Source organism: Psittacula echo (genome assembly GCF_963264785.1).
Source record: "Psittacula echo genome assembly, chromosome: 2".
NCBI classification, from domain to species: domain Eukaryota; kingdom Metazoa; phylum Chordata; class Aves; order Psittaciformes; family Psittacidae; genus Psittacula; species Psittacula echo.
In genome coordinates, this window is record NC_137737.1 from 129,585,855 (window position 1) to 129,598,211 (window position 12,357).

A 12,357-nucleotide genomic window follows, 5' to 3' on the forward strand; every position below is an offset into this window, starting at 1 on the left:
CATTACCTTCTTTGTATAAGCCAACACAGCTTCCTAGCAAACACACACAAAATGTACCAGTCATCAATTTATTGCTATGACTACTCTGCTCAAAAGGAGAATTATCAAAAGGTTACTTTGCTTTGGAACCTAAAATGCTGATGGATTTTTCAAGAGGCATTAGACCATCTCAAAGACAGGGCTGCAAATACATTTCTTTGGGAAGAGCTATTAAATAATGTGGAGGGACAATTCATACAGAATCACTTCAGGACCAGCAAGTAACTCCAGGATATTCTCCAAAAGACCTGCCAGTTTTGATACTTCTAATAAAGGCAGCTTTGTACATGCTGGTTCGAACTGCAACTGTGAATAATAAATCCGGCAAGCTGCTGATACACACATTTGATGGCAAATAATACATTGTGGCACAGTAACTGGAAGCAGTTGCTCTGAAGTCTCAGCTCACAGAACAGTAGCAGCATTAATGAAGTTTGTGGCTGCCCAAAGATACTTACAAACCTGCTAACTATATTTAATTGCATCAGATGAAAGCACTGTGTGTCACTCTAAAGATCAAAACCTAGAATTTAAGATCTTCAAACAAATAGGCTGGTGGGTTGTTTTAATCAGACACTGAAGAATGTAATAAACCATTTCATAAAAGTAGATCAAAGACTGGATCAGTTGTTACCATACTATTTTTGGGACTGACTACTTACGACAGCCAATCAAGACCACAGCTAGTATAATGCTATTTACTCAAATTCTCAAAAACTTACACAGTTAAAGAACTGAAAAAGGATGCAATATATTTTTGTGTTAATGACACGTTTCTGGGCAAGACTTCCTGTTAAAAAAATGATTGCAATTTTTAAGAAAATAACTCATACAGAACCAGGGCAAATAATAAATGGATAGTGTTAAAACAGGGGATAATAACAACATTGCAAAGCTGACAGACAAAGCAAATAGTAACAGTGAAAACCAGGATTATCTATTTTTTTTTCTTTTTTTTTTTTCCCCCATGTGTCTACATGCACATAACTGCATTGATAGTTTTTTGGTGTGGCAGCAAGCCATTACTGAGGTCTGGCACCCACCTTGACCACACACATAAAAAATCAAAAGAGTGGCAAGTCCCAAAGACAGCATACTGTCAGTTATCTCCAGCGCCTCTGAGTCAGAAGACTGTGGGTTACCTTGGGCAGCTGCCACATTCCAAAGAATGATGGACTGTGTGCCTCAGCTTTATAAGAAGAGGAAAGTGGTCACATATACGTCACTGAAGATCATGGCTGAGTCAGAAATGTAGTTCAGTCACCTCATGGAGGTCTAGAAGGTGCACTGTATTCGTACAGGAAGTGGTACAACACCTGTAGGCACATGTTCACTATGGAGTATCTATATGTCTACCAGAGGGATCACTTAGAGCTTATGGTCTATTGATAAGAAAGCAATTCTGAGCACATCCTGTTATGTTAGTTTAATACGACAAAAACTCTTACGAATCTGCTGAGATGACAATCCATCTTACACTTTTCCTTTTTTCAGTGGAACCTCACACTGGAATTAAAATTTAAAACATCTGAATTTAAAATTATTCTTTAGGCATGACAAGATGACTTGCCCACTAAATTCATCTACTAGCTAAGTTGTTAATGGCAGAAGCTTTAACAAACTTGAGAAAAATCCGTAAAAATTGGTAAAAGCTTAATGGGCATCTTCTGTATCTTTGAAGGAAGTATACAGCATGAAGTTAGAAAGTTGCAGGCTAACAGACTCTAGTTCTAAGGAAGAATGACTTGCAATGTAAGGGTACCAAAGTGGGATCAAGTAGTCTGACAGAGCAGAAGAGCTGGTAAATTATTTTTCATTCCTTCAAGGAGGCAAGTTGGCTCTTTTACTCAGTAAACTGCTAAGACCAGTAAAGATATATGTTACAACAAATTGCAGACTCTCAAAAACCATCTTTAAGCTGTCTGTTTACAATACTTTCTGAATTTTTCCAGTAATCTCTTCAACATAATATTTCATGTACAGTATAAAACCAAATCAACATCATATCAGGTGTGCAATTCTGTCATTTCAACCTTATATTTCAATGGCTGAAGACTCCGTACCTCCGAGCCACATTTAGGGCATGTAAAATACATATCAAATAAATAGTTGCTTTTAATACAGTAGTAACAAAAAACATGTGAACATCCTATGGTATGAGGCATAGTAGGCCATTCCCCACATAGTGAACATTCTTTGCAGTGAGCTGTTAATGTGTTTTTACTATTGGAAAGACCTGCAATACGCGAGTAGCAAGAAGAAATCTTAAGTTTCAGTTTCTGTACATTAATAAGTGGCAGCAGATAGATCAGAAATTCAGCAAAGCCATGCCATAATAGCTCCCTGTTCATGTATTCAAATCCTATTTGACGAACACTTTGTGGCTTGCAAAAAACTGACCTAATTCCTAGAATGCGTTCTGTTAATGTTGCAAATGTTCCTTTCTGAAGAAAAATCAGAAAATTTAGAAGACCACAAAGTTTAAGAAGTCCAGCTCCAAAGTTAACACAACTCTTAATTTTGCAGAAAGATTGCATTTGACGATTGCTAAATAAATCATAACATCTTTCTTCCAACCATCTTCCACCAACAGTTAAAATAAGATACCATAACTTCTGATGTTTGCTCAGAGGTTGGTATTTCTCTGTCTGAGATAAGTTATTCTTGTATTGAATATTCAGAATAGCCTGTCCCACAGTTGCATTCTTTGAGTATATAGTGAATCTCCACAATACAAGCCATAAAAATGCTTTTACTTCTGGCTCAAACTGAGCCAACACCCCGGGTTTAAATCCATGAAAACAGCTGGTAAACTGTGACCACACTAGTTGTTCCAGGGCTTTGTTTAGTTCAAGAGCATCAAGTTGACTTATTCTGAGCACAGGATTCACACTCTTTTCGTTTCCAATGATGGATGCCATTTCTTCACAAAAACCTTTCTAGGAATAAACACAAATAGATTTTAGTGTAAACAGAGCATTTCCTATTTTTATTCTTATGAAAAAATAACAAACTTGGTTTTATGTATACCTACATATCCATATACCTATACCAGCAGTAAACAATAAGTAACAAAGAAGGCTGTTTAGGATGTACATTACCATGTTATTAATAAGCTACAGGTCCTTTCAGGAACCTTTACATTAACAGTGAAAAATTTCACCTCAAAGGAAACTGTTTCTCACAAACAGTAACATTTATATTTGGTTATAGAGAAGTGTTTAACACCTTACAGATATTTAGAAAAACTCCACAGATTTAATATTACACTGAATAAATTAAAAACCCCAGTATTTTGCTGGGCATATCTGAAATATTGAATTGGACCTTAAAATAGAAGTCCACAAACAAGAACTATAAAATTATACTTTTTTTTTTTTTTTTTTTTTAATGGAGAAATAGGGAAAGTGAATTTACTAACCAAAATCTACAACAGAACAGTGGGTGGATAGAAAATATTGTTATATGAATACTTCACTAGCTGCAGCTGAAAGTAAAAATCTTAGAAATGCTAACAAATTTAAGGATTGCATGCAGAAAAATATGAATAAAGTAAGATCAGAATGATGAAACTTGCTAAAGGCAGTGATTAGAGAAGAATCATCATATGAGATTAAAAAAATCTTCAGCATTCAGACATAAATTATCATACAGTACATCACTAAAGCCTGCATATATTTTCTAGTCTTTTGACAGGTGTGGGATTGTATTACTTCTTGTACAACAAATTTCCTGGCAAGATGATTAATGTATACCAGCAACTCCAACAGCTATTTGCTCGTCTTATTCAAGCATTACAAAGAAAAATAAAAATATTTTCTTTAAATTGCTTGGTTTAAGCGTTATTGTATTTGGAATTTTGTGACTAAGTGCAATAAATTACAAAAACAAAATACAGCTAATGCCTCGGTAATGCAAAATTGTGGGGTAACTGATCTTTAGTTCCTTTTGGGCACTAAAAAAAACAAACCCAAAGTGATTTACAAGTGGTACGTTTCAGCTACTACACAACATCTTGCACTTTCTAAACCAGATTTTTTGCGTAACAGGCAAGCAAGGGTCAACAGTCTCCTAAACAAAGCACTGAAGAAGGTACTTCAAATCCTTATTTATAAGAGGAAAACCTGGTATAACACAAACCTGCTTTGAATGAAAGATGCTGTATAGGACCTTATATAGGAATGGTTGCTAATGATGCTAAGAATCCAAAAAAAAAAAAAAAATCCTTCAAAGCAATAACTGTTTGCTGAAACAGAGTGCACCAAAAGCTTTAAAACCTGGTATAAAAGAAGAGGAGCTACTGGAGAGGATCCAGCAGAGGGCCACAAGGATTATCAGGGGTCTGGAACATCTCTTTTACAAGGAGATTGCAGGACCTGGGCCTGTGTAGTCTAGAGAAGACCAAGAGGGGATCCCATTAACACATATAAATATCTCAAAGGCAAGTGCCAGGAGGATGGTGCCAGCTCTTCAGTGGTGCCCAGTGATAGGACAATGGCCATAAACTAAAACACAAGAAGTTTCACCTGAACACAAGGAAGAACTTCTTTACGTTGAGGGTAGCAGAGCACCGAACCAGGCTGTCCAGGGAGCTTGCGGAGTCTCTCTCTCTAGATACATTCAAAACCTTCCTGGATGTGTTCCTGTGTAACCCATTTTAGGTGGCCGTGCTTTGGCAGAGGGGATTGGACTAGATAATCTCCAGAGGTCCCTACCAACCCTAATGATTCTGTCACCATTTGTAGCACTCCTACTGTTTTCCATACCTGGTCATGTCTGTAAGGAAAAAATGTCATGCAAAGCTAACAGGAAACATGATTTTGTTTTTAATGTATTCTGTACAATAGTAGCTTCCAGTTAACTAGGACTAGCTGCATGGGTAGGGCATACAGTAGCTCCACTCAATTTCTTTAAACTCCTCCCTCCTCAGTAGAAATGAAAATACAGCTGAAGGTAGTTTAAGGCCACCTTCTCTGGACAAACAGCTAATGAGGTTCACTGCACCAACCCATGCTAGTCTGACAAGCCAGTACACAAGGGTATACAAAGACAGTATGCCCAACTGCCCATTTCTGTCTTTTCTGTAGTAAGGACTGAAGTGCATGAAGCATGCTTGCTAAACATTATCCAGTATCATCCCAATAATTTACCTCTTCCACTCTGATAAAAAGGTCAACTCAATCCCTACTGGATCTTGTTGTATGGCTTCAAAAACTCCAGCTCCAGTGACTATTCACCCTCCTACCCCTCATCTTCTCATCTCACTACCATTTAGGAACCACAGCCTCTGATAATCATCTACTTGGGAACCTGTCACTCATAAGCCCTGAACCTCCAGTGTCTTTTTCACTTCTCGTAACGCCTCAGTCCCTTCTACTCATTTCACTCCATTCTACTAATTTCCATTACCCTCCTAGTACTGTTCCATATAATTATCAATACACAACATTGCCTTTCAAAATCCTAAATTCAGCTGAATGGGACATCTTATCAAGCAGCTTCCTTGATCCAAGACGATTTTCCAGCGTCAGTTCAACCATCTTTTTTAGCTGACTTCCATTATCCCGGGTGCTATAAAAAACTGCTGTTGTACATTTCTCACAAACAAGATAGGCAAAATCTGTGCAGAACCTTCTGAAGTTCAAGAAAAATGTATCAAATACACAAGATTATGATGGATCATGAAATACACAAGAAAACCCACATACCACTATAGGCTGGGAGCCAACTGACTACATAACTGCTTTGCAAAAAGGGACCTGGGCATTTTGGTAGGCAGCAAGCTGAACACAAGTCACCAGTGCATCCATGCAGTAATAATGCCTACTGGAGTGCACTAGCAAGCATACAGCTAGCAGACTGAAGGATGTGCTTATTCCCCTCTACTTGGCATTGGTGAGTCTATACTGGGGACACTATGTCCAGTTTTGACTCTTTTCCATGAATAGAACAAAAGAAACAACAAACTGAAATAATCCAGCCACTAAAATCCTCAGGGAGCCCCAACACCTGATACATAAGAGTTTGAAGGAACTCTGATTGTTCAACTTGAAGGCAGCTAAGAAGTGATCCAATAGTATATTCCAGAACCTACAGGCTGCAGAGAAGATTAAGTCAAATCTTTCTGTGAGATGGAGTGAAAGGAGAGGCAACTGCTTCTAAGTTGCGGCATGAGGAATTTTAACTGGACATAAGGACACAGGAACAGTTTGTCTAGAGGGACTGTGAAATCTCCATCCTTGGAGATTCTTAAAGCTTGACCACATGATGCCCTTTTCTAGCATTGAATTTATCCTGAATTTTTACAGGAGGATGAAGGGACTAGATGCTTTAAACATCTTCCCCGTAACTTGGAGCTTGACCTTCCCCAAAATTTGTACAAGCCTCATTGTAGAATCTATTTCAATTATGACAATACATACTTTTTTTATATCCATGATCCTTTATAAAATTATATGAAGGAAATAACTTCAGTGAACCTGAAGAACCAGAGTGGGCTGGAATTTTGTATACAGAAAATGGGAACCACTTCTGAACCAAATTCAACCACTGTTCATTAACCTTCAGATTTTTGCAAAAGCCAATCCTCCTTTTTTAAAAAAGTAGAATTAACACCATATATACTGCTTAACTGTGACATATTTAATGCCTCTTCTGAATTACCAACTAGCTGATTGATTCAACTTTGAAGCCACTTTTATATAAGCTACATGGAAAAGGAAGAATATCAGACAAAACCTATTAATACAGATGTACTAATTTAAAATAAATTATGCTTATAATACTCCAACATAAGCAAAGCTTACCAATTAGGTAAGCATTCTCAATTTAAGCAGTAAAACTAGGCAGTGTTCTGAAGTTCTCTGTTGCTGAGAACACTGAAAGTTTGCCATAGGTCATGGCTGTTGAACTGGACCTTGCAAGCCACTTAAAGATTTTATCTATATAGCTTTGATTTTAATGTGTAAGTGCATTGCAGCATGCTAAGTGCTACATACAGGAATAAGTGTGCTGCTATACAGTATGTTTACTTCTAAACCAATTTAAGGTTTTACTTCAGTTACAGGGCAGGTACTTACTTCCCATAGACAGACATTAATAAGTAAAGTTTGAAATCTGTATTTTCCTATAGAAAATGTCTGCAAATGTCCTAGTGATGTGGATAAACAGCCACTGTTTCTTTGAGAGAAGAGGCCTAAATTCTAATCTGTATTTTGCTATAGTTGGAAATTGTCATTAAACTCTTTATGGTGTCCATTTTTTCACATGATAATAAGAATAAACAAATGATAATGAAGTTTTCTGTTTTAAAATTACTTGATACAAAATCCTTTCAGAAATTTGTTAGATTTTTCAGGCTTTACTATCTTCACAAACAGTTGTCCCAGAGTCAGAATAAATGAGAACTATTCTGGTTTAAAACTAGATTATAAACAGCCTGTAAATGTCAAAACATTTAGCTTGTGCTTTTAATATTATTTTTGCATTCCACATTCTAGTGAGCTGCACAGATTATAAGGAGAATGTTGGCTTTCCTCCATTTTCTGCATTAAATTCTATTTGTCTTTCCTTACTCTCCTATTTGGTCTACTTTACATTTTTTAAACTTAAGAGCTCAGAATTGTACAGCCAGTCATGAAAGAGGCAAATATGAATGATCAGTTAAGGATACTACCAGGCTTAGCTCATATGATCAGAATTGAACAGTCAAAAATCAGGTAAATATACATAAACCCGCTCTGTGTGATTAACTTCTTACATCGATATCAATATGCCTTGATTCCCTCAATTTTACACCACCACAGGTATCACATAGGGAAAAAAAAAAAAATTGCCTCCCAGAATAAAACCACACAGAATGCTTCCTTAAATAACCTATACTTTGGTGTTTTTTTTTTTTTTTACTAAACAAATGAACAATGTCACTTATACAGTACACTGTGCAGCAAAAAACATTATTGTATATAACCAGGGAAAGAGAAATTTCTTCTGGTATATGTTAGTGCTGTTATTGAGCATTGTACAAATTATGAATGAATATATTTTATTTGAAAACATGTTATTGACAGAAATCTATCAATAGTAATGTGAGTATTGTCAACAGCCTGCCAATATTAATGTAATTATAATTAAGGGGATAACATGGATTTCAGCTATAATACCAAGTAACATCTCCTGCATTGGTGCTATCAATATAAGCACTATTATTGACCTGTTCTGGGACTATCAGTATGAAATGTATTACCATCAGACATATTTGTCAATGCTTTCTGCCCTCAAAAAAATCTACACTTAAATTTACAGGTCTGTAAACTTTGCCTGCAGAAATATACAAATCCAAGTAACCTCTAGGGTGTCATTTCTTCCATAGGGCTATTATTGAGTAATCAAGGGGTTTCTACTGTCTCAGTGTTACCACAATTGCATTCCCTACTTTTCTAGCATTCTCATTAGAAGATAGACAAATATATGCAGAATCTTCAAAATATTTTTAAGCATCATTTGTCAAAACACTTTTGGGGAAACCAAATAAAAACTTATTTTAAGTAAAAAATGAGCTTTTTTCCGTACAGATCTAACTTAAAATTGACTTTAGGATGCAAGAAGTAGCATGCCCATTCACTTCACTGAGTTCATGACTTAACTCTTGGATAATCTCTTCCGTGGAACCAAAACATGTAGTTTGAGCACTGTACTTCTGGAGAGATGAAATGGACCACAAGAGACTACCTAATCCTAACTCAGCATGAATGCAGGCTCAAGAATATCTTGACAGGTATATAACTACCAAGAAAGCCAATTCCATACTTTCTCCAGATAAAACACTGGGACAGACTATCACCCTAATAATTGCAAAGAATCTATTTCTCATATCCAGTCTAAAGCATCCTTATTAGAAATAAAGAAGGGTTTCATTCCACAGGAAAAAGACAATAAAAATGGAGAAGAATTTCCAGTTTTTCTGCATTTTCTCAAGAGGAAAGAGCAGTGAGGCATTCGAGGGGACCAACTTCATATTGATTCGCCAAACTATACAACATCTCTTCCCTACAATATGTCTGGTATGATCCTCCAGGGAAAAAATAAACAAAAAAACCCTCGAACCAACAACAAACACCCACAAACAAAAAATCAACCAAACCAACCCCACACTTCATTTTTTCCAGCAGCATAGACAGTATTTACCTTGAGCTCTACTATATCTTCAGATCTTTTTCTGTCATTTTTTCTGTCTTAATAATTATTTCCTGTTTTGTATTCATGTATTTGAGTTTTTCCTCTTAAATTTAGTGCTTTGTACTTGCCTGCATTGCTTTAATCTTATTGATTTCAGAGTTTCTCTCTAAATTCATCAAAAGTATTCTGGATTCAGATCTTCTGTTCAAAACAAAGAATAAAAAAAAAAATCAAAAATTTCAACCCCTCTCCAGCTTAGTAACTCTCCATCGGTAACTTTTGTTAAATGTGTGTTCTCTTCAATCATCCAACTCATTAATGCCTTTTCATCTTGACAGGGTACTATAGATAATTACTCTGTAACGGCAATTTTTCAACTTGATGCTGATAGCATCAGCATTTAATAGAGACAGTATGGATATTACATTTTCCTAGCTTGCTTATGGAGGGTAAAATCTTTACTAAAATCAAGCTGTATTGTAACTAAAGTTTTCCTTTTACTTACTAAGCTTGTCATCCTTTCTAAGAGAAGAAACAGACTGAGGTTTCTTATGAACAGGTGACATCAAACTATATTGGCTGTCTTACAAACTCTCTTCTGCACATTTTTAGATACAAATTAATTGCTGAACTATTTACTCCTGAATCTTTATTTGGAACTGAAACTGACATCTTCAAGAATTCTCTTAACACAAGAATAGAGAGACAGAAACACACACACACACAAATTTATTTTGCTGTCTATTTTCACTCTCTGGGACATTAAATAAATAAATAAAACCAGCAGTGCCTAATTCCTCAATCATTCTAGGATGAATTTTATTAGAATTTGCCATTTGAGCACATTTATATTAAGATTCCTTAGGCTATTCTTTTCGTGCCTTGGTTCCACTCTTATTTCCTGTCTAAGATTCATTTTATGAAAGTAGCAGGTCACAATATATCTCTTTTATAAAGTATGAAGTAAAGAATCAGCCTTTGAAAATCTGTTACTTGTTCTCCTTTCTTATTTAGCAATAGGTCTAGGTAATAGACCTCTCCATTTGTGCCTCCTCTCACTTAAATTTTTGGACCCTTTCATTGATTCTTTTTTTGTGCTTTGTAAATTGAAACTTACTTTATTCTTCAGAGTCACTGATTTATTCTTACGTTCCTATGCTATTCATTTACATTCATCGCTAACCATGTTGCATTATTTTTGCCTGGACAACTCTTGATTTTCAGGCTACTGAAGAATTCCTGAGATACATAAAGTCTCTTTAGCATTCATTATTTAATTATAAGCTATCTCAAAACAAAAAAATAACAGCGCATATATTAAAGACAACCTTTTTTTTTTTTGTCTTTTTAACAGACTAGATTCTGCTAAGTCCCCATATTCATATCTATGGCCCAGGCAGGCGGAAGCAGTATGTGGTGGGTATGCTAGGAATCACACCCTCTCTGGAGAGGGTATCACTAACACACCAGTCCTCTTTTCTCTGAGAGTTGCAATGTTTTCGGTATTGTGCATGCAATGTTGCCATGCTGGGTGTGTGAGAGAAAGAAAGCCATACCCTCAAGTCTACTACTCCTCCTTTTACGTTCATAAAGTTAGGGTATCTTTTCACCCATCACAAATACACTGAGGAGTGGCTGGGGTTTGGTTTTGTTTGTTTTTGTTTGGTTGGGGTTTTTTGTTTTTTGAGAGGTGGGGGTTTTTTTGAGTTGGTTTTGCATTTTGTTTTGGAGGGTTTTTTTGTGAAAGTCTGTTCCATTTAATTGTTCTTTTCAGTTCCTCTCAATAGCAGAGAATATTTTAGATGTCAACTTAAAAACAAACTTTAAAGATAAGAAATCACGTTATACGTATCTAGTTAATTTTTAAATTTTCCTTTACATAAACTGTTCTCATAAACCACAGAAAATGGAAACCAGCTGCTCAAAGCCTCATGTCTTAACATTAATTCTCATCTCTTGCTTGCTCATCAAGTTTAGAGAGAAAGATCCTGAGATCAAAGTCTAACTGGGAGCCCCAACTGTGCTGTCCTTAGTCACTGTAAAATTAACTTATCACTATATCATTACCTCAAATAATCTTACAAAAGATTGATTTTGTATTACTGTCTGGATTTCTATATACTTCAGCTAAATACCTATCATTTCATAAAGAACATAAACTGATTCCATTTGGAATAACTACTAACACTAATTGAAAAAACAGCAATACACTGCAATCACATAAAATATTATTTATTTCTTATATTCCTGGGAGGCAGGACTATTTCTCAAAACAGACAAAGGAAAACACTGAATGACTGTGCAATGAATCAATCCCATAGATTAAGATTTTCACTATGGAGGCTAGGTAAGCAAAAATTCCAGAATCCTAAATGGTACAATTACATTTATTATCCGAAGACCAAGTACAAGACAAAGACATGTTCAAATCACCAATTGCTTTTCTCACTTTAACTCATAAAGCTTAGATTTCATAAAATGGTATACAAGAGGTTAGCTACTGCTGAATGCCTGAAGAGAGCAAGAAAAAGTAAGGATAGCTCATTGATTTATCTTCCATAAACTACCTGCCAGAGTCAAAATATTAGGGCTTCAAGTTACAAAATCAAAACCAGCTCAGAAGAGTCAGAATTGATACAACAGTAATAAAGAGCAGTAGGAAAGTGCTGCACTGTTAGAAGCTGTACATCAGTCATTTCTGTCAGTATTTGATGGAAAATGAAAATCATGCATCAGTGTAATACATTCTCTCGTTGAATGCTAGCAACCAAGACTGCTACTGGCCACTGCTAAAGATATGCTGAATGCTAAGAGCAACCACTGACTTCAGAAAAATTTGTGACCAGTCAGCACTCTTAAAAAACAGATTATCAAATGCAAACAACTAGATCTGACAGACTCATTACTGCATAACTAATATTTAAAATGCTACATTTTAAAATTTTGTGACGTTAAATTTAAGGCGACAAAAGCTCAAAGTACATTTGCATTCCCTGTAGCATAAAAGCCAGATAATGTCATCCTACCAACCTTTTAAGTATGGCCCTAATTTTCATTTATTAGAATAGACAGGAAGAGTAGCATGTAACACGTAACAATTCCTATGTTGAATCGCTATTATTCTTCACCCCACATCCCATT

The 12,357-nt window shown here is 35.8% G+C and overlaps 1 protein-coding gene across 1 annotated transcript; it reads right to left on the reverse strand.

Moving 5' to 3' along the window:
- Positions 1-2,045: 2,045 nt before the first annotated feature.
- On the reverse strand, positions 2,046-2,966 carry PEX2 (peroxisomal biogenesis factor 2; the record flags this gene model as incomplete). The annotated part of the gene is made up of 1 exon (XM_080609591.1): positions 2,046-2,966. Exon 1 carries the CDS (start codon positions 2,958-2,960, stop codon positions 2,046-2,048), a length of 915 nt encoding a protein of 304 aa, XP_080465717.1. The 5' UTR covers positions 2,961-2,966.
- Between the last annotated feature and the right edge of the window lie 9,391 nt (positions 2,967-12,357).